General features: G+C 33.8%; 1 protein-coding gene and 2 long non-coding RNA genes across 13 annotated transcripts in view; 2 read left to right on the top strand and 1 right to left on the bottom strand.

Annotated features, from left to right (window-relative positions):
• The window catches only part of LOC148127357 (uncharacterized), an 826,567-nt gene that overhangs the window by 741,404 nt on the left and 62,200 nt on the right, over positions 1-22,963 (top strand). The gene's annotated exons all lie outside the window — the stretch shown is intronic.
• Positions 1-22,963, bottom strand: part of PAM (peptidylglycine alpha-amidating monooxygenase) — a 156,904-nt gene that overhangs the window by 29,002 nt on the left and 104,939 nt on the right. For 7 of the 11 annotated variants that reach the window (XM_087927008.1, XM_026719558.2, XM_087927014.1 and 4 more), the window contains 2 exons: positions 14,324-14,511; positions 11,742-11,813 (listed from right to left, as the gene is read on the bottom strand). In XM_087927008.1, the coding sequence (XP_087783134.1) occupies positions 11,742-11,813; positions 14,324-14,511 (260 nt within the window). Of the gene's footprint in view, positions 1-2,434; positions 2,753-11,741; positions 11,814-14,323; positions 14,512-22,963 lie in introns of all 11 variants that reach the window. The other 4 variants (XM_087927007.1, XM_026719529.2, XM_087927006.1 and 1 more) reach the window with 1 other exon arrangement.
• Positions 20,226-21,526, top strand: LOC148127360 (uncharacterized). The gene is made up of 2 exons (XR_015742246.1): positions 20,226-20,559; positions 20,989-21,526. It is a non-coding gene; the product is annotated as an uncharacterized LOC148127360 (long non-coding RNA).

Genomic DNA, 22,963 nt, shown 5'->3' on the forward strand with positions numbered 1-22,963 from the left:
TGTCTATAATAACTATAAAAATTATGTGGAATTCTATTCATGTTTCCGTTCTCTTCTTACTCCCACTTTCAAACAAGACTCCCTTGTTTGAAACCTTGCATACACAGAATGAAAACAATTCCAAATATGTTTATGCAAAAAACAATTTTCAATAGAACACATCCAAATATGCAGTTAGTATTCATTTGATTGCTTGGTTAATGCCATGTATTTCAGGATTCTAGATTTTTTTTTGTTTTAAAATTACTGAACTTTTACTATTCTTAGGAAAACCTGAGCTGCAAAAGTAGAAATACAGTTTATTTTCTGCTTACAAACTAAATGAAAAATAAACTTTCAATAAGAATAAAATACCAAACATAATACTTTTATACTAATTTGAAAATGTTCCAAACATTTGAAGGAAATATAGCCAAGTAAACCAGTCCAGAAATACAAAGAAATTCTTTAATTTATTATATAAGTAATTTACTATATTTGTTAACCAATACAATCAAGTGCAACATAATCATAATGCATGATTATAAACATAATAAATGATTATGTTGCACTTGATTGCATTGGTTAACAAATGTATATATGTATGTAAATATATGCATGAACATACATAAATACACATACATAGAATACACACAATATTCATTCCACAAATGAATCAATGTACTAGATATTGGATGTCTGTTAAGTGCAGAGAACTGGTCAGGAATATCTCAAAAGTTATATAAGAACATTTAATAAATTCTAATTTGCAATAATTAAAATTAACTTAAGCGATAGAAACAGTAGACTAGATTTTTTCCATTAGTCATCATGCCATAACAAGAATAGAAGGATGAAAGAAAATATTTTGAGTATTTATATAACATAAGATATAAGAGTTTCAGGTATTGTATGTAATTCCAGATCTTTATTCCTGACAACAGCAAATAAATAAATAAATCATAAATTACATACAATATCAGAAACTCTTTATGTTGATATAAACATTCACAACATTATTTTCCCCAAATAATTACACTTGCTTTTCAATTGACCATAGATGCCCATCCACTCCTTTCTGATGAAATTGTTTCAGGTAACAAAAAGCAGTGCTGTTTTAAATCAAGAGTATAAAACACATGGCTTCTGAATTATGTACATCCAAAATAGGAAGCAGGCTATGGCTTCAGAAAGTGTAAGTAACACAATTGGAGCGGACCTTGGAGGTCTTCTAGTTTAACTTCCGGCTTTCAAGCAGGAGACCCTACATCATGGAGCCATCACAATTTTTATAGGTAAGCTGCTCCACTGGTTTATTGTTCTCAATGTCAGAAATTTTTTTTGTAGTTCTAGGTTGCTTCCAGTGGTGGGATTCAAAAAAATTTATTAACAGTTCTGTGGGTGTGGCTTGTTGGGTGTGACAGGGGAAAGATACTGTATCATCTCCAGTCAGAGGTGGTATTTGCCAGTTCTCCAAACTACTCAAAATTTCCACTACTTGTTCTCTAGAACTGGCCAGAATTTGCTGAATACCACCTCTGGTTGCTTCTCTCTTTGATTGGTTTCTCTCCTTGAGAAACTAAGTAAATAAATAACTAAGCAAATAAAGCAGAAATTTTTTTCTCTTTTTATTTTTGGGGTTAACTGCAGCTCTTAGTCTTATATTGGGAAATGGAAGAAAAATCAATACAACTTTTCTAATCAGGAAAAAGAGTTGCTGTTTCATACATTTCCTTTTTCTGATTTATGCTATTCAGCATCTTGACTTATTTCCATAGATAAGCTGGCACCAGCAACTTATGCACTAGCTCTGGGCTTCTGCGGAAAACAATATTATAAACAGAACAATAATGCTTACACTTTTGGAAAGGTAACATATAAATAGAATGCAGAAAGTGTATTTCATGTAAACGTGAAATAAACATCTATAAGGAAAAAAATGACATTTGTCAGATTTAGCTAGCTTTCGCACTTTTTAACTATTTTTCTTTTTGCAACCATTCTTCCCCTTTTTTGTTGTTTTGTATTTTATTTTGTCTTAAATTTAATAAAATTGTTTTAAAAACAAGCTTTAGCTTGCTTTCATTAATTTTTTTTCCCCAGTTTGGTTTTCCATTGATATCTCAAAATAGGAAACAATACAGTATTTCTCAATTTATAAAGAAATTATCTACAGATGATTAAATAATGAAATAAAATAGTGATAAAACTATATAGTTAAGAAGTCTAGGAAAACACCATGCTAATTCTCTACGAAAGAGAAATACAATATGAACATCATTTTAATAATTTGGGTTGATAATACTGAACAGAATGCATTTTTCATTTAAACATGAAGTGTCAAATGATACATTTTTAAAACCCAAACACATCAGTTCACATTTCCTCCTCACATTGCACAGAACAGAGCACAGTATTGGATTGTGAAATATAAAAAATACTCCAAACCACCTACCTCCTGTCTGTTCTTTTTCCCAGTTCCCTACACTGGGTTTATTTTGCTGAAAAGCAACATGCCTGTTTTCCGGTGGTCTCAGAGTTGATTCTAATCTGTGAAACTTATGGATTCTGTCTCTGACAAGAATGGTATTAGCCCTTTTGTCATTCTTGGAAAATGCTCTGGCATCAGGCCAGCCCAGATCCTTCTTCTGGACTACATTAGCAATCTCAGCTACAAAATCTGATTCAGCATTTTCTGCAGGGTTATACTTGTGTAGGTGAACCACATCTTCCCTTTCTCCTAGCAGCCTGGAAATGAGGGAATAGAAATCACCTGTGTAGAAAAAGAGAAAGAAAAGGGAGAAGGGAGAAAGAATGGCAGGCAAGTCAGGCAGGGTGAAAGATGCTGTAGTAAAGCTGACAAATAACAGATGGAGAAGCAGCAGGAAATGTTTTCTGTAAGTACAGCAAGTTATTATTCAAAGCTTACTTGGATTACAATTGTTATAACTTTATGAATTCTTGACATGAACCAGAGATAGATACAATATTTACATTGTCAAAATAAGGTCATGTCAGAATCCAGACATGGGAAGACTGCCTGGAAGATTGTCAAGAGAGTGAAACAACCTAGTTAGGTTAAACAAGAGATTTTATAAAAAGATATTTGGTGTACAGCTACACTTACCTTTGAAACTTGTTTAAGCTAAACTGAATTATACCCTGAAATACAATGACCTTTTTTTTTTAATTCTCCAAAACTTCAGGGGCAAACAGTTCAAGAAAAGCTATATTTGCTTTCTACTAAATACTGGGGAGAAATCATGTACATGTAACTGATTATATCTCTAGTTTGTGTTTCTCAATTTTGTGGCACTCTGTTTAGAAGATGGCTATTGTTACTATTATTTTACTAATCTGATCTTTCCAACTAATATAAATTCTTTTCTACGTAGTTAAGGGATTATCAGTTAAATTATCAGTGATTACTAACAGTACTAATCTGTAGATGTGGGGTACCTGCAGACTCCCAAATGCATTTTCAGGATTTTCCCCCCAGTGTTTTTGGTGGAAAACAAAAAATAAATAAACCTTGGAATATAAATATGATATAGTATTACTATTTTTGAACTTCAGTGTTGGAGAGAATCCTGAAAATCCCTGGACATCAAAAAAGCAAACAAAATGGATCATCAAATATATCAATCCAGAGTTCTCATTCAAAGCATAAATGATGAGGGGCAAATTATCCTACTTCATACACATTATGCGAGGACCTCTCCATCTGAATAAGGCTCTAATGCTAGGGAAAATGCCAGGAAAGAGAAGAGAATGACAAGCAGCAAGGTGGAAAGGTTCAGTTACAGTGGCAATGAATTCACCTGAAAGACCAGATTAAGGATTAAGGATAGATAGTTGAGAAAATTAGAGTTTGGGTTGTTGCTGTTGATGGGTTGTTGCCCTCCTACGGCCTCCTCCACATCTCCTGATGTACTGGCCTATCTCCTGGTAGCGCCTCCATGCTCTGGACACTACGCTGACAGATACAGCAAACCTTCTTGCCACAGCTCGCATTGATGTGCCATCCTGGATGAGCTGCACTACCTGAGCTATTTGTGTGGGTTGTAGACTCCATCTCATGCTACCACTAGAGTGAAAGCACCGCCAGCATTCAGAAGTAACCAAACCATCAGCCAGAAAGCATAGGAACTGAGAAGTGGTCACCACCTGCAGAACCACTCCTTTATTGGGGATGTCTTGCTAACTGCTTATGCTTTCCACCTGTTGTCTATTCCATTTGCACAACAGCATGCGAAAATGATTGTCAATCAGTGTTGCTACCAAAGTGGACAGTTTGATTTCACAGAAGTGTGATTGACTTGGAGTTACATTGTGTTGTTTAAGTGTTCCCTTTATTTTTTTGAGCATGTTTTACGTCTGCTTTGAACTTTGAGAAGCGAGGAGGAATACCAACTTCCTTAACTTCACCAATATGCTGGTTCAAAGGCACTTCCATAAAATTTAAAGGATAATTAAGGGAACTATTGAATATTTCTAATAGCCTTTAAAAAAAATACATTTATGGAATTATGTCATAACATTTTTAAAAGTTTTGTGCAAAAACAATAAATGAAAATAATAATGAGCTAAGCTGAAGTGTTTTGTAGAAAATCTATTATTAAGAACCAGCAAAGAGGAAAATTAAGTCTTTTTAGAAGTGACCCTAAGGAGAGATTGTCATGTTTATAAACAGTCTTGTCTCAATGCTTTCTACCAAATTTGCAGATTTACTCTTTTGACAGGGAATATCCCAAGTGAAATCTCCTGTCAAGAAATAATTATCAGTTAATATGGCCAATTTTGATGAAATTAACAAAGCAAATTGGAGCTGAACAAAATGTGTTAAGCCAACCTTGATAACACATTTGATAAAGCACTCTTGGTGTTAAGACTGCTTCCCTTCATTAGCCCTCATGGAGCTCTGATTTAAAGCATTTCTCACATAATATTTGGTATGCTATCACACACACACACATACACACACACACACTGCAGTTCTTCTGCTTTCTTGTTTCCTACTCTAAATGGAATCAATCTGTTCTGGAATAATTTGCAATAAATAGTAATCCACATAAAATAAAGAATTAACTGCTCATTCATCATGCCAGTCCTGAAAATTATATTGGGTGAAATGAAGAATGTAGGAACATGGTCTCTGATATCAAGCAACGCATGATAGGTGTTATTATCTGCCTAGCCTGGGCAAATTATTTGGAGAAAATAGGATAATGGCATAAAACCAGGACTATCAACCTCCCCCCCAAACTCTTCTTGTTTCTTTAAAGCAGATCAAATAGGAAATAAGTCTAACTGGCAAAGGAAGAAAAATTAAAATATCATATTCATCAGAAAATTGCATATCCCACAGAGAAAATAGACTTCCCGAGTCTTAGTGAATGGAATATGGAACTATTTGCAGTATTTTAATTGCAAGCACTTAGTGTCCCCTATTGCTTCCTGTGATGAAGCCAAGAAAGTCGGGAAGCTCTCCTGACAAGTGGGATGACTATTTTGGGGTATAGAGACTCATCTCTGAAATCCTCTTTTAAGTCTTCAGGCAAGTTCTCTGGTGACTTTTAGAAAAATAGAAATGCTTCCTCTCCCAGTTTTTGCTTTTTTTTGCCATGTCTTGTACAACTTATAATATCTTACTTGTATGTTGTTATGTTATAAGATATATTTAATTAAATGATGCAATGCATTTAAATAAAATATTAATTTGGCAGCATCATAGAAATCCTTTCTGCTTTCCATATCTTTCTGGCATTATTGCAGTTTTTCCTCATTTTATATCAATAATGAGCAATGGTGGTGCATTTGTTAGAATGCAGTATTGCGGCAAACTTTGCTCACAGCCTGTATTTTGATCCTGATGGGGTTCAAGGTTGACTTATCCTTCCCAGGTTCATAAAATAAGGACCCAGACTGCTGGGGGCAATATGCTGACATACTAAACTGTTCCGAGAGTGCTATAAAATACTATGGAGTGGTATATAAGTCAAACTACTTTTGCTACATCAATGATTTTGAACTAGTGTGTTTCATTTTAATTTTAGTTTTGTCTCATCTCAACAGGCAAATGCATCTTCTGTATAGGGATCACCCTAGTTTTGTATAAGTATTTAATATGGCTGATTCTGCATTGCTTCAAGCCTTAAACAAACTGACACTATAGCAAACTCTGTTTCTCATTGAGCACTATATTTATACATCTCATCTCCTGCACTGAAAGGATAGAATATGAAATCTGATTTAGGAATAATGAAGCAGATGGTTGGATGATTTTTTTTAATGTTATAAAACTTACGCATCAAATGCCAGAAATTTAACTTTACTGATGCTTTTGTAGGTTTTCATAACCTACAATCCCAAGCCTACTGCATACATTTATTTCAGTATTTTTCAGATACAGCATACAAGAAAGCATGACATCACTGGAGTTTTATCTGATACTGGAAGTGGGTTACATATGTACTAAGGGTACACTTTACATTCAATCACAGATAGAATTCTGAGAGTAATAATTCTGAATAATTCAGAACACACAGGATAGAACAGATGGATCTGAACTCAATCCATTCTAGATCAAGATTTTTCCAAAGTTCTGGTCTTGACCTGTTTCATTATCTATATAAAAGTAATGACTTCATTTTTATAGTATTTTGTTGTATATAGGTTTTGTACAGGTTTATCCTTTTAACATTGTAAGCATCCCAGTTATTCCATGGTAAGGTGGGCAGCCAATAAATTTAATAAGTAATACATAATAATAATAAATAATAATAAAAATAATAAAAAATACCATAAAGGTGGAAAAAGCGAGAAGTATTGAATTCAGGGACTAAATTGTCTGTCCTCAAAAGAGAATTATGCTTAAAATCAGACTTCACTTTATGAACAGATCCTCAAAAAGATATTTTTAGTTTTTAATATTCATTGGTGCACAGTCTCTGTCCTAAACAATTGTATGATAAAGCTATGTAAACTGTGATAATTAGTTGACTAGCATAATGGCTGTTTTATTTCATGAAAAAGAACAGTGAGTTAATCTCTTATTGTTTGTCTCAAACAGCTCTACCATACTGAGAAATAGTGTAATAATTTTATGAGCTATTTTTCCCTCTGAGTCATGCTAAATGTAACATAGGTATACTTCACAATCGTATTATATTTTATCCCAACTTTTTTTAAAAATGTGCTTTTCTCTTTGTGCTTTAACTTGTACATCAAATTGGGTCTCAGTTCCATGTTGGTGACATACAAAATAGTTATAACCATTTGTATTTCTAAATGCTATTTAGAACTCTGGAAAAAAATATGTCACTTTTCTGCCAACTTGCTGCTTGGGAAAGATGTTGATGGGTTGTAAAAAAATTAACGTTTCAGTTATGCCATAACTGACATCCTATAGACAACAAATTAGCTTCCACTAGAAAGACTGCAACTCCCTGAATATTACCAATATATATTACATACATACATACATACATACATACATACATAATATGTATACCAATAAAACATTCAAAATTAATCCATTAGCTAATAAGGGGCCTTATTCATGGAAATGAATTCTTTAGAGAATTATATTGATTTAATATCTTTGTCCATTAGCATCCTAAGTGAAAACTCAATATTGGCTTCATATTTTTTCTTATCCATAAAACTAAAACTATTGCAATAAAATCCAATGAGAAAAGATATGTTATATTTTAAATTATTTTAATTTAAATTAAATTTATTTTAAAAAATATAGAAACTTTTAATTTAATTTTAAGAATTTTGAATTCTTTCTTAGCCAATGACAATTAAAGAATGTGTTGCCATATAATCATCTTGTGGGCATATATATACATCTAAAAAGCAGAGATTGTTATTGAATAAAATAATAATGAGCCATGGTGGTGCAGTGGTTAGAATACAGTACTGCAAGCTACTTCTGCTGATTGCAGGCTGCAATTTGGTAGTTCAATTCTCACCGGCTCAAGATTGACTCATCCTTCCATCTGTCCGAGGTGAGTAAAATAAGGCCCAGATTGTTGGGTGCAATATGCTGTCTTTGTCAACTGCTTAGAGAAGGCTTTAAAGCACTGTGAAGAGGTATATAAGTCTAAATGCTCTTGCTCTTGTTATAATGAAGCATCTTCTTAAAATGATGCCTTTACAAGAAAAATCCCAGCAGAAACTTTCTTGTGTTCTTTTAATGCAAAATTTTCCTATTAATATCAATGCCATACTGAGAGTACATTAACTGCGATATTAAGCAAGAATTCCCAAGCAAGAAAATGCTTTAGAATATCACATTAAAATCTACAGGATTTACTTCAGAGGAAACCTTGAAAACAAAGGCCTATTGGATGATACTAAGGCACTTAAGAATAAGAACATACATGTGTTCAGTGTCTATGCATGGTATCTATACTAGTTCAGTACTAAGTTATAGTATAAGTTATAGACACATCTGACTATTTACTTTCCCAGCTTTGAAGCCAGATTGTAAAATGTCATTCTACTGCATATTGCAAATTGCACTCTTTCGACAAATGGTCAAGAAAATTGTTGTGATTTGGAGTGAGGTTGGTTTTGCTGAGCATACAGCACAAAGAATATTTTCATATGAATGAGAATGGAGAAATGGGTAGGCAGCACAAATAATGAACGACATGCTTGAAAGAGCTGTCAGAGGAGAAAAGAAGCTGCTGCCATTCCTTCAAAGAAGAAAAGTGTGCTCTCATTATCTTGCTCTCATTGGCATGTACATGTATAGCAGTATTTCCAGAGATCGTGATCATAATCTGGGAGTCTATTCATATCTGGAGATTGTCCAGGATGGGAATTTCTGGTATAGAGTGTTTATCTCAGAAAGCTTCCCTAAAGGCTGTCCAAACTAATAGACACCCATGAAAATTGGGATCATTAATTACTAGAGACCTTAGAACTGAAAGAAGTGTCTTCACCTTCTGGATATGATGAAAAAAAGGAGGAGAATAAGCCTTAGCCTCATATAAATATGTTCCTTGAAGGAAGAGCCATTGAACTCCACCTCTCTTTTCCTGTGGGAATTACTGTGTTCTTTTATTTACTTATGCAGATGAGTGGACCTGTGGACTTGTATGTACTAATTTGTGTGAAAAGTGATTGTGAGTATATGCAAAGAAATGATTAGATAATTTTACAAATACTTAATTTTCATCAGTAGGCATATAATCAATATAACAATTTCCTCCTGGCTCTGCTCTTTTTTGGGGGGGAGGGGGTGGCTTGACCAACACATATGTAAGCATACATTTATAGAGGTGAGAGGAGGTCTAAGAAGCTGCAATGGCTGAAGTGGTTAGAATGCTGGGGCAAAAACAATTAAGGCGAACCTGCGCATAGCCTGGATTGATGAAAGGAAGCCTATATCTTAATGCCAACACATGAATCTATGAAGTCAACACAAGATGGACTTTCTTCAATAACTCAATGGAATTGTGAAAGACAACACTGCAAATCAACTCAAGATAGCCCACACAAATGGCCATCAAGTGTGGACTATACCAACTATCTCCACTGCTGTTCTGCATGGGCTTGAACCCCTTAAGCCTTGGAGTTCTACACAGGTTCTACACAGGGTTCTACACAGTATCTTATCTGTTCCTCACATTGTGCCTTTCTGGACAGAGAGTTCTGATGTTATTACTGGGGTTTGTTGGAGATACAGGTCACAGCCCTAAGAACACTTTGTCCTTTTCCCCACATATCCTCTCTAATTTCTCTTCAGGTCCTGGTACATCTTCAAATTATAATTCTTCTTGATATTGCTGTCACTTGGCATTGCTACATGTATCATCACCATGAGAATCCAAAATTGAGGAAAACACATATCACTCATAGTGGTGAGGACTATTAATTTTTAAAATTAATTTATGCACTGCTAAATAAACCATGTGCATATAACTAGACCATGTGCATGTATCTCAGAGCCTGGTATCTAAATTACTGATTTCAATGGACATTGGAAACTCTGGCTGACAAAGAAGGAACATGGGACGTCTGTAAGATTTTTATGTCAATTTATAAACCTTTCCACTCTGATTTTCCTTTTTATCTGTGGGAGATGTCTTTTGTCTCTTCCCTTCAACTTTGCTTTCAATAGAACGATACTTTTTTCATTTTTTATCAGTCCCATTAGCAGTAACACAACTGCTAACACAATAAAACATTTCAAAATTCTACATTTAACAAAAGGGCATTCACTGAAAATCAAAAACATTAGACATTAACGTTGAAATATTTACCTACAAAAGTAACATTTTGTTTTTTAATTCATAGTGATTTAAACAGCACAGAACTATCCAAAGAGGAATATCAGAACGATGAAGTACAGGTAGTCCTTGGCTTATGACCACAATTGAGCCCAACATTTCTGTTGTTAAATGAGATATTTGTTAAGTCAACTTTGCCCCATTTCATGACCTTTCTTGCCACAGTTGTTAAGTAAATCACTGCAGTTGATAAGTTAATAACATGGTTAATAAGTGAATCTGGCTTCCCCATAGATTTTACTTGTCAAAAGGTTGCAAAAGATGATCCCATGACCTTGGGGCACAACAATGGTCATAAGTATGTACCAATTACCAAGTATATGAATTTTGATCATATGATCATGAGGCTGCTACAAAGGTCATAAGTATGAAAAATGATCATAAGTCACTTTTTTCAGTTCTGTTGTAACTTTGAAAGGTTATAAATGAACTGTTGTAAATCGAGGACTAACTGTATAAATTTATCCATTTAAAGACAGTATCACTTATCAGCCAATTATCCCTGATGATCTCTGAAGAAAGATGATCACCAACCTAAACTGTTGAAATATGCAAATGCACAATTAATCACTGAATTACAAATATAGAGAAAGTTCCCATAGATAAGAGAGATAAACACCTTTCACAAAATAATGATTGCAAACACATTTAAGGTACTGATTGAGAATACACAAGCTAGGTAATCTTCCCTTTGCATATTAATTGATACCTGATTATGTATGGATGTGTAACATTATATATGCTATATAAATAAAAAACCTATATATATATATTTTATAAATAAGTATTACATAAATTTAATTCCATTATCCATTCTTTGGACTATAGTGAACCACAAGAAATCATACCCCGCAAGAAAACTTTGATAAAACCCTAAAGAAATTAATGTTTGATTTGTTTACTATAAGCCTTGAAAAACATGTAATTAAACCTATTTCACGCATTTATATTGAAATGGAATTAATATTAATATCAAATATTAAAACACAGAAATATACTTATTTGTGAAGATTTCAAGTTTCTTGCCAAGCTACTCCACATTAGGACAAACTTTTATGTATAAATATCAGTGTCAAAATGTACTGCTTACAAAATATGTATGAATTATTTTTCTGTTATTATTTTTTGTAACTGAGAGCTACAAATTAAGTGTTAACTCCATTTGGAATATAGCAAAATCTAATAATAATTTTAGATTATTGTATTAGATTATTGAATTATTACAATTATACAAATAAATTAAATAAATAAATTAACTTTAAAAAATCAAATTAGATTTTGCTAATGGAGGCATTTGCAAGATTAGAGGTTGGTAATCAACCACTTTCTCTTAAAACATTTGGGGCACTACAACAGAGCAGCAAGGATAACCTTAGCTTCAGCTATGCTATGTTTATAATACTCCAACACTATAATTATAAAATATGTATTTAAAGGGACAAATACAATACATACCCTGATCTAAAATCTCCTCCTCTTCTCTTTTTGGCTGCTGTATTATCATACCCATGCCTTCATTTTTGATTTCTAAAAAAAAATGAAAGAAATTTCACCAAGAAATTTCACATTACAAATATGAAATAAACTAAATAATTTCATGGTAATACTTATTCTTCTATCCAATGACATTTATATTGATATTCAACCACCATGAGTTGAATCTAGATATAATCAAGCAGGCAAAAGGATCACAAAACCTGTCCCACTCCCCCAAAAAACCTTGCCTGAAAAAATATTGGCAAAAATTAGGCCTACTGGATTTAAGCTAAAAATTTGGAAAACCACTAAATGGAAGCAATAGTTGAGTTTGAATTTATGCCAGTTTTACAGGGAGCCTTCCCTTTCTCTTTATATAAGAGCCTGTACAGTTCAACCATGTAATGACCCAGGGTGTGGCACATAAGCAACAAAGTCACAAAAGAAGGTAAAATCCGTTTAATACCTCCAACTTGGCCCCCAATGTCCAGTTATCATCAGCTGGAGAAAAAACTCTCCCAAGAACAGTTTTTAAAGGGAAGAAATTCAGTCTAAACCCAAAATACATATAAATTATAAATAAAAACCAACACAAACCACGCTGTAGCAATTAACGAGACAGGGCAGGATAAGGAATTGCAGACTTCAAAAGATAACGAAACCCATATTGCTCCCTTATTTGTTCTTCCCTGTGTGCCCTAGAATGAAGAGGGGGTGGGCCTCTTCATTCTCAATGCCCAGCCAGACTGTGCCCTTCCCCAGTTTCCTCCACAGCTACCAGAGCCACACTCCCACTCCCTGTCAGCTACTCGACTTCCCCCTCAGAATCAGATTCCAACAGGGGCATGACAAACCATTTCTTGACCGTAGTCACACAATTTGGGATTTCTGGAGATGTCACTATCGGGAAAAGAAATAAGGAAATGCTTTTTCTGGCTAATCCATATACACCTACGTTTAGGTTGAATCCATAAGAAATAGAGCAACTATTAATTTCTGGAAGATAATTATTACATTTAGGGATTCAATTTAATTAACTAAAATATACTATTCATAATTGATTTATAAGTATCTGTAACTTGGCTCATTCCTGTCCATAAGTGATTATGCTACTTATTCTTTAATGATAACTATATGCGAGAATTCAGGCTCACAATGGTTCTTCAATTGAAAGAACACTATGATGTATCAAATTCTTATCAAATAAATTCCTACAGAAAAGGCAGATATACTAGTCAAGGAATATTTTCTCACAGAAATAAGATTAAATATAAAAAGTAGAAAACATCTTCTTTTGGGTTACAATTATTTTGACTTTCACAAGAAATTATTACGATAGTATCACATGTCTAGAATGTAGATTGTACTCTGGATGATATTTTGGTCTAGTTAATTTTATAACCAGATGATATGAAATTGTTTAGAGTATGGAAATGTAATCATTGTTGCCCTACTCTATCCTGAAGTATCACCTGATGTTTAAAGGCATTAATCTCACTTTAGATGTGGCATTACTGTAATAGTTTTTCTTCTGGAAAGATTATGAATACTATAGAATGGAATAATAACTTTGTTGTCACTTTGAAAGTACACTAATTGGCATACATTAACATGAAATTTCATTGTATATAGCTCTCAAAGGTTCACCATCTCCAATATGTACTACATATAACATAAACGTGATGAAATAAATAAATACATACAAAATTATGTATAAAGCCACATATATTATATGACCTATTGGTTATTTAATCTCTACTTCAGTTCCTTAAAATTATGATTTATTTAAATAGGCCTAGATTAAAAATACCTTTCAATCCTTACTGCACATTATCTTAAAACTGGAAATTTGGCCCAGTTTCAATATAACTAATTTAAGAGAGTTTAATCAGAGAACTGCTTTTTCCAAGACATTTATGTTCAACACAGAAGAAAGGGGAAAGAGAAATATTGGATATGTTATAATCAAGCAGGTTGATTTCTATAAGATTAAACTGTATCTTATCTACATATTCAAGTGCATTTACTAGTAAAACAGAATATAAGCAAGCTTCATTTAAATTGAATCTCTGCATTATTTTTAATTTTTATTTCACTTTTTCATCCAATCTGGATTAATTTAATTAATTAATTAATTAAATTAACACAAAATATAAGAAAAGGATAAAGGAACAGAATTAAAATTCAATCAATAAACATTAATACTCTTTTTAATTTTACATAGAATTAGACATATTCTAATAATAGATTCTGATTTGAATGTGGTACAATTATTTATATTTATTTATTTTGCATATAATAAGATTTAGAACAAAGTAATATGACAACTAACTCTTAAACTATTAAATACTACATAATGCCATATCAGTTGAATGTACTGTTGACTACCTGGAAGGTTGTGTTGGATTTTTTTGTACATTTTTGGGGGCTGCATAACTAAATATCAGCATGTTTACATAGATATCGCAATCACCTTGGTTCACTACCTCACAAATACTCTATATGCTCAGCTATATCATTCTTTCCCACAGTGGTATTAGCAAAGGAATAAATATTTTTACCTTCATTATGTCCATGGGCCATCATAGTCATATCAGGTTTGACTGGAATAGGGATATTTGCTTCTTGAGGTATGCTTTTGAATATCTCTGGCTTAATGTTCTGTGTACAGATCATGGATGAAACTGCATATTTGGCTTCCATATAATACATAATATAGAAATTGCACATTTCATCCCTGGCTGTGCCCCTTCATCAAAATATGAGAAGAGAGAAAACATAAAATATAAATTTTAGCTAGAGAAGAAACACACTTATAAAGATTAATATAAAATGGAGAAGAGGAAAGGACATCTTCCAATTACAAAGTCAGATAACACTATTCTTTAAAAATATTTCACATTAAACATGCATGGGGCTCTTGAAATAAAAGCTATTATCTCAACTGTTTACTTAGCATTTATTAAGAACATTGTTTTACATAGTTTTATGAGGTATATTAAACCTTAGTAGACATTCCTAGCACCTTCAGTCATCAAAAGTTTTTTCCACTGACAGATTCTTAGTTATCACTCAATTCTTTTAAGGCCATGTCTGCTTAATTGTGGCTCCAATACAATTCATTTTTGTTTAATTTTTGTACACATATTTCACAAGCTTCCATCAAAATTCATCCAGCAGCGCAGATTTCAATCAAGATCACTTATATGGAATGCAACAGTATAAACTATTTATTCTTTCCTGAAGATTTCTCCTCCACCATCCCACCACCCATCCAGATGATATATTCCATTTACACAAGCATTAATAATTTACTCTTTTAATTTAGGGCTCTTCTATTTAATGCATGCCAGATTCATTGTATTGCCTCTCCCTTGTTCTGCAAGGCCAGAAGTATAGATCCAAGTTAAAAAAAAAAACTAGTTTCATTATGTTATTATGGGACACTAATTGTAGCATCTTTTATTTAGATTCAGTGATGCTATAATAGTGATGCTGCAATTTCCCCTCAAGCTTAAATTGCAAGCTTTTTCCTTTTCTTTTAAAGAATTAATGCAAAAGAAAATTAATGAATACAGTAGCAGTGTTTTCAACATGAAGAATCCATTTATTTATTCATTACAAGCATTTCCATGCCACCCAGCTCAAAACATACACCTGACAGTTTACACAAAATATTAAATATAAAAGCCAAATGAAATTCAAAGCAAATACAAATTAGTGCCCATCCAAGTAATAGTCAACCACTAACCCACAAATGACAGCTCCAACAAAATTGTCTGCACTAGACATAGCTTGCAGAAAGCTAGTAGAGAGGATGCCAAGTGCACCTCTGGGAACAAGGGATTCTGTAATGTCTTCACAGACAAAAGAGGAGGATTACTTAGGATTGTGTTGATTGTTATTCCGAGACAGAAGCATGTTATTCCTCTGCCTGTCCAGACATAGCAAATTCCATCTAGAAAAGACAGTCCTTAAGGAACACCAGGCCATAAACATCAGTCAAACTTGTAATCTTAAATTGGAACTTGAGATAACCTTTACAGCAGTCAGATAATAGATATATATTTACATGGCAGCACTCACTAATCACTTCAGTTGCCTCATTTTGCACTAATTGTAATTTCCAAAATAGTTGCATGTGGAAAGCGTTACAGTAATTCTAAGTGAGTAAGTAATAAGAGTGTTGCTAGACTATCTTGTTCCAAATGAGGCAAAAATCAGTTTTATCAATTTCAGCTGGGAAAAGACTATCAAGAGCAAAATTTGCACCTGCTCTTACTATTTTATGGAGAACATAAGAGTAGCCTGATTGGATTATGCCTAAATTATCTAGCATTCTGTTTCAAACAGCACAGTCCAAATGCACCTAGAAGCAAACAGGAGATCAAGGCAGCTGTTCTCTCCCATTGTTGCTCATGGGTATCTAATAAGTGAAGCCAAATCACATCTCTGTATTTGAAGGCAGCATTCAGTAATCAGCACTAGTAGGAATTTATCTAATCTCCTTTTCTTCCAGGTTGATTACATACCATTGAAGAAACTTTTCTTATTAATTTTAAAACTTCTATTAGTCACTAGGTAATTTCTAATTCTTGTCCGTATTGCCAGTGATGGAGAAACATGTTCTTTGTTCAATTTACCATGCATAGTTCTATAAATCAGAAACATTTCTAAGGTTTTTTTTTGCCAATGTAAGCCCAAACCATTGCTTCCTATGCTTACATGGAAGGTGTTCATGCCCTTTGATCAACTGCTTTTTCGTTGTTCTCTTGTGTATGTTTTTCAGTCCCATGATATCTTTTCTTGAGATATAATGGTCAGAACTGTACCCAAGATACTAGATGTGGCCTAATGTTTCATAGGGATATTAAAATATTAGCTTACATTATGTATTTTCTACTGATCTTTATCAAGGAAGTTGTCTTCTTTACAAATTCTGCACATCGTGTAAATTATTTCATTTACTCCAACATTCTTGGTTGATCACTGGCAATTCAATCCTTGTTATTTGATTACAGAAATATAAATTCGTAGCCCTAGTGTGGGTCACTTTGTACTTCTTAATATTGAACTGCACCTGCTTCTAATGGCCTAGTCACCAAGATTAGAGAGAAGCAATTCAGTCTAATTCTTCACTCCTTAAATTTTTTTTATCTCCTCAATATTAAAAACTGAGAGTTGGAAACTGTATAAATTGAATTAATTAAACAAAGAAACAAACTTTTGCAACTCACAGGGTATATTAGATTAATTTGTATATCAGCATGTTGAATAGCACTGGACCTGAAACAAATCCTAGTGATGCTTACTTCTAATCTCTTTCCATTGTGAAAACTGCCAATTTATTCTTATTCTTTTTTTTCTTTTGTTCGATCTGTTACTGATTGCTCAGCTGGCCCAAGAGTCTTTGATGAGGAAATTTATGAAAAGCTTCTGGAAAGTGTAAATATACAATGTCAGTGACCTTATCTAGATCTAACAATAAAGCAGTTGTGAAACAAGAATGTTTGTGAACAAACATAAACTCTGTCTTATTGGGATTGGGCTGAAGCTTGTTTCTACCTCTCTACTCCTTCATAAAGATATTAGGCCTAGATTCCCACAGCTCCTCTGACTCAGCTTCACCTTGGATATAACTGTATGCTATTTCACTCAGGAGTGGTGAAGTAGCATACAATTATATCTTACACAAACTAGTGATGATTTCTCCCAGCAGATTTATATAGCTGTTGAAAAGCAAAGCTGAATATTTTATCCATTAATATGACCATTCCTTATTTATTACCTTATTTATTACTTCCATTTATTACTGCTTAAGTGATAGATAAGGAGACTGATTAGAAGTGTCTACTAAGTTAGGTAGCTTTGAAGAAGCAGGATAACAAGAGAATTGAGTCTTTTGAACTTTGACATTGGAAAATATTCCTGACTATAGACCAGGGATGTCAAACTTGCATTGTCACAACATTGTCACATGATGTATCGCGACTCCCCCCCCTCTGCTAAACTGGGCGTCGGTGTGGTCAGTGTGTGACTCATCTGGCCTGCGGGCTGTGAGTTTGATACCCCTGCTATAGATAATCAAGAAAACAAACCAATGAATCACTAAATGACTCAACCCAAAGCTCTCGCTTAAGGCTTTAATGACAAATTCAAATTATGATATATTGGACATAGTATACAAAGATGTAGCTTCTTAAAGAAGGTTCTAATATTGGGAAAGATGAAAGGAAAAAGGACAGGATGACCAGCAGTATCCTAGATGAAGTCAGTTACCAATGGAGGCATTGTTGGAAGATCTGAAAGGCCAGATTAGGAACAAATCATTCTGGAGAAAATCTTTGTGGTTGCTAGGAGCCAGCATTGATTCAATGCCACATAATCAATGAATGCAAACTAAGGTAGAGTGTAACCACTATAAAAGGTATCTCCAACCTTCAATCCCTATAGGCGATCCAGTACTATGGTTGAAATATTGAAAGAGGTCTAAAATGATTGCTCGGTCCTGAAAATATTATCCACTAGAACAGCTAATACTATTTCTATTCTGTGCTCAGGCCCGAACTCAAACTGAAAAAGATCATATAATTTGTTTCATAAGGAACATTGTTTCTTAAACAGGAATCAAAAGAATATCAAAACATTTTTCTTCAGAAATAAAAAAGTATTCCTGTATTTAACATTTGCTTCAAGAAGTTTATACTGATAATGCATTCATTTTGAGATAATTTTGTTAAGGGGGCTCAGTGGAAAGAAAAGATGGGTGAAAACCAGAAAGATATAGAAGAGGGAGCGAAGACCAGTGAAAAGCTTTATCTATCTCTCCCCCCATCAATTAGTTTTTGCAATCAAATCAGTAGCCTACACTAATAGAATGATGCGGGGGTGGACTATGTGCAGCTTCCAAAGACATCAGTGCTGACTCTTATTCTGTGGCATCATGCAGCATTCATTTATTCACCATAGCAACAATAATGACATCTGTCAGGAAGTGAATGAGACCTTCCCAAAAGAGAATTGGTATCCAGCCTTTTTAAAATATGGAACTGTTCCAGAAAGCTGCTTTGGCTCAGCGAGATTAGTGTTAGCCTCCTTTTTAAATTCATTTCCTCTCCTTCCAGTTGATTTAGAGAGCTGTCAGAAAACTGCCACCTCTTTAAAACATAAATAAAACACTGAAGTGTAATTGAGGAATAAAACTAACTTTCCTACATGTATTAACAATATCCAAACATTGTCAATATTTTTAACATAGCCCATTTGCTATCCTTGGAAGATAAAGAAGTGGGCTATTTGTTATAACTTTAGTTATTAATGAGAAACAAGATATCAGTGGCACACAAAATGGCTTTTTTATTTGCTGAAAAATAATGACCAATTAGACATTTGTTTGCTCTACAAATATGGATGGGAAATCTTTTTCAACCAAGTGGTTGTTTTTTGAAAGTAACTTTTCAAAAACCATGTGTCGATTGTTGAGAACAGATGGGAAAAGAAGAGCTGGACATGAGAAGTCCTGCCACCCAAATATGGTGTCTCCCAAATGTTTGTGAGAATTATTGATGGATGAAGAACTGTTGCAGAATATTAGGTCTGATTGAATTATTGTTTAGGTAACTGTTTAGCTTCTTAGCTACCATTGTATAACGCTTTTTATCTCATCTATCTGTCAATGTGTCTCCTTACTTTCACACTAATACTGTATTTGCCTATCTTCCACAGCAGTTTGTTTGTTTTTTTCCTACCCAACTCAAACAAAGGGACTCTGGGCAGTGTACCAAAGTCAACTACAAGTACAAACCCCAAAGAAAACCCCAATGAAAGATAATACATTAAAAGTCAACTCATACCACAAAATCACCACTAAACTAAATATCCAACAACTATTCATCAAGACCAAAGACCTGGAAAAAGAACCAGGATGTCACTACCCTTCTAAAGATCTGCAAGTTCAGGACCAACTATATATTTGTAGGTAAATTGCATAAGCTACTATCATGCCTCCAATGTCCCATAAGGTAGCATTTTGTCAGTGAAAAAACTTGGGAGTATGTTGTCGTTGTGTCTATCCATCCCTATCCTCGAGATGGATAGATACTGAGAGAGCAGGGGGAGTTCTGCAAATAACTCCTTTTTATGTCTATTTATTTAAAAGATTTGTTTGACTATCCATTTTATATACATAATAACTCTGGGAAACTCACAGCCTGGCAATAAAATTTAAAAATAAACAATAATACCATAAACAAAAATGTCTCACAGGGTGTGACAGAATCTGGTATAGAGTCACTAGAGGGAAGGAAGTCTTTCAGGAGGAGCTAAGAGCAAATCAGCCTGGAATTCTTGCTATGTAGGAACAGGTGCAGAGTGGACCCTCCTTTAGGGTATATTTAGTTTTAGTGCTGCAAGATTCCTTCTATAGGTGAAAGACAATCAAGAAACTACTCTGAGTAGAGGAAGAAGGCGGAGCCTCCTCACCGACGGACAGTAGATCGCAACCCTCTGCGGTTATCGTTCGTGCTCTTTCGTCGGAGAGCCACAATCATCTTGATTAGGGGCTGAAACTGCTTTGGAGGGGCAGCGGAGTAAGATTGTGGGGAGCCACATCTCCCCCCCCCCCCGGGCTTGGCTTTTTTTCCTCCCGAAGACAACTGCAGCGATGGTCTAAAATGGCCATCCCAAAGAGGATGACTCAGCTCGACTAAGATTTGTGCAGGAGGGAAGAAAGAGGTGGATAACATCTGAAGCAGGAGAACTGGGCAATATAACCAAATAAAAGTACCCCGGGATTAAGGTAACATAGAATTTTTAAGAAAAGAAAAGTGAGCAGTGAAATTACAAAGGGACAGAGAAAAAAAAGAAAAATATTTTTGACAGCTAAATGGGGCTTTGAACCAGGAAAGGAAGAAGCTGGAATTAAAGATTTAATGAAATTGGACTAAAATAATTTGAGAATAAACAAGTATAAAATTAAAGCTGGACTTAAGATTGTCAAAAAATAATAATAACAACGTTTACAAATTGGAGACTGGATTGTGTTGGAATATTGAGGTTCGAAAAACCTTAAATAAAAATATAGGGAAAAAAGTGAAGACTTTGTATAATGGAGAGTGTCACCTTTTGATAAAAATTTAGTTCAAATAAAAGGGAAAGCATCTTGTCTTTGAATGAACTGGTGTAGATATAACATTACAGAAATATTGAAACAAAGTAAGAATTCTAGAAAGTGAAAGCAGAACCAGAATAAAGGAGAAAGCAAGGAAGGAAAGACTGTTTGTGGGACTGATTGATGTTTTTGGTATAAACCCTGGACTGGAATAGCTGAGAACTTTAAAAAACTGAAAGAAGAAAGAAGAGTAAAAGTGGTTTCTTTTTGTGGACTTTAATGATTATAAAATATAAGAATGATGATATCTTTTCGGGAATTAAAAATGGAATTTAAAAATATGAGAGAACTACTACAGGAAAGAGGCGAATCACTTTGCTCTGTGCTAGAAAAAATGGAAATGGCGATTGAAGAACAAGAAGAAAGATTCTCAGAGGGGGAGGACTTGACTCAAGGAGAAAACATTTTAAATAGACAATTAACACAAAGAACACTACAAAGAAGTGGGGAAAGAAGGAAGGTTAAAAAGTTGAGTTTTAAGAAAGCAATTAAAAGAGGGAATAATTGTGAAGTCAGAAAAGGCAGGAAGATTCAGCAGAAAAGGAGAAAGGAAGATATTAAGAAAGAGACAAATTGGAATGAGAAAAGTTATGGGGGAAAAAGCCGGGGGAGAAGCAGTAAGAAACAGGCATGTGAAAGAAAGAAACACAGAACTAGTAAAATGCTGAAAAGAAATGGCTTTTTCGGAGATAATGGTTGATGAATTAAAGGGGATTCTGCAGGGTGACAAGGGGTAATAAGAATATCTCTGCAATTAAAAATATTTAGAAAATGGGTAATATAGAAACTGATAACTCTTATTAAAAGGGGGGAAATATGCTGTGGAATCCAATTGAAAAGATGTAATGACTAATGGTTTATTGGGAATTAAGATGAGGGAATGAAGGTATATTCTAATCATTAAGGTGTTACACTCAAAATAGTAAAAGAGGGGAAACTTATACTTGTTCTTTTTTCTTTTTGTGTGGGTGTGTTAAGATCTGTATTAATTTAGAATTCATAAAAAAAATGTGTAATGGAAGGGGAATATGACAGACTAAAGAACCAGCTAAACTAATAAGTTTAATATAGATTAATAAAAGCAAGGAGAGACATTGGTAACTTCATTATTACTGCTATTAGGCAAATATATATTGTTTATTTTTATTTTTAAAATAAATATTAAGGATTATATTTGAAATAATTGAAATGAAATAAAAAGATGTTTAGACTGAGATTAATGAAAGAATTTAGAATTAAACTTTATTATTATTTATTAGGCAAATACATATTGTTTATCTTTATGTTTAAAAACAAATACTAAAGGATTATTTTTGAAATAATTGAAATGAAACAAAATTGATTGAGATTAATGAAAGAGGCTAGAATTAATGTGTTTGTCTCTCTCCTTACTGAAAATCTGGAATGGAAAAGGTAATAATAGAATTAAGTATGCATATATCAATGTATAATTTCTGTCATATTTGTATGTAATGATGATGACCCAGAAATATGTTGTCCACTAAAAAGAGATTTTTGTTTTTAATGTGAAAAACTGAATAAAGTCTGTTAAAAAAAAAAGAAACTACTCTGAGTAAAGCATCATGTTGTTCTTGGTTTGTTGTACCTGACGTAGTGCCCCCAAGGCATCACTTCTCCATACATCCACTGGCCTCCACTCCCATCTTAGCTCAGTGCTAAGGAAGAGGGGAGAGGAACCAAGTTTTTATAGTCTTATGAATGCCCAAGATGGTAGTAAATCTTTGGATCTCAGGGAGGAAGCTGATCTGAAGGGTAGGGTCAGTTATGGAGAAGGTATGATTCACCAGACAACATTTAAGCAAAGACAGTGCCTACCCTATCTGTTATTTCATTTCATTTTACTTTTCCATCCTCCCCAGCAGATGCTGTGCAGCATATAATATCTAATGTTAAGTTTTAAAAAAATCATAGCCAAAACAAAATAGCCCACACTAAAAACAGACATTAAAAGTCATCCCAACAGAACCCCATTAAAGAGCTTTACAGGTGAAAACCAGCACCTTGAATTGCT

This window comes from Pseudonaja textilis, chromosome 2, assembly GCF_049901715.1.
Source record: "Pseudonaja textilis isolate UNSWEBS1 chromosome 2, rPseTex1.2, whole genome shotgun sequence".
Classification (NCBI taxonomy): domain Eukaryota; kingdom Metazoa; phylum Chordata; class Lepidosauria; order Squamata; family Elapidae; genus Pseudonaja; species Pseudonaja textilis.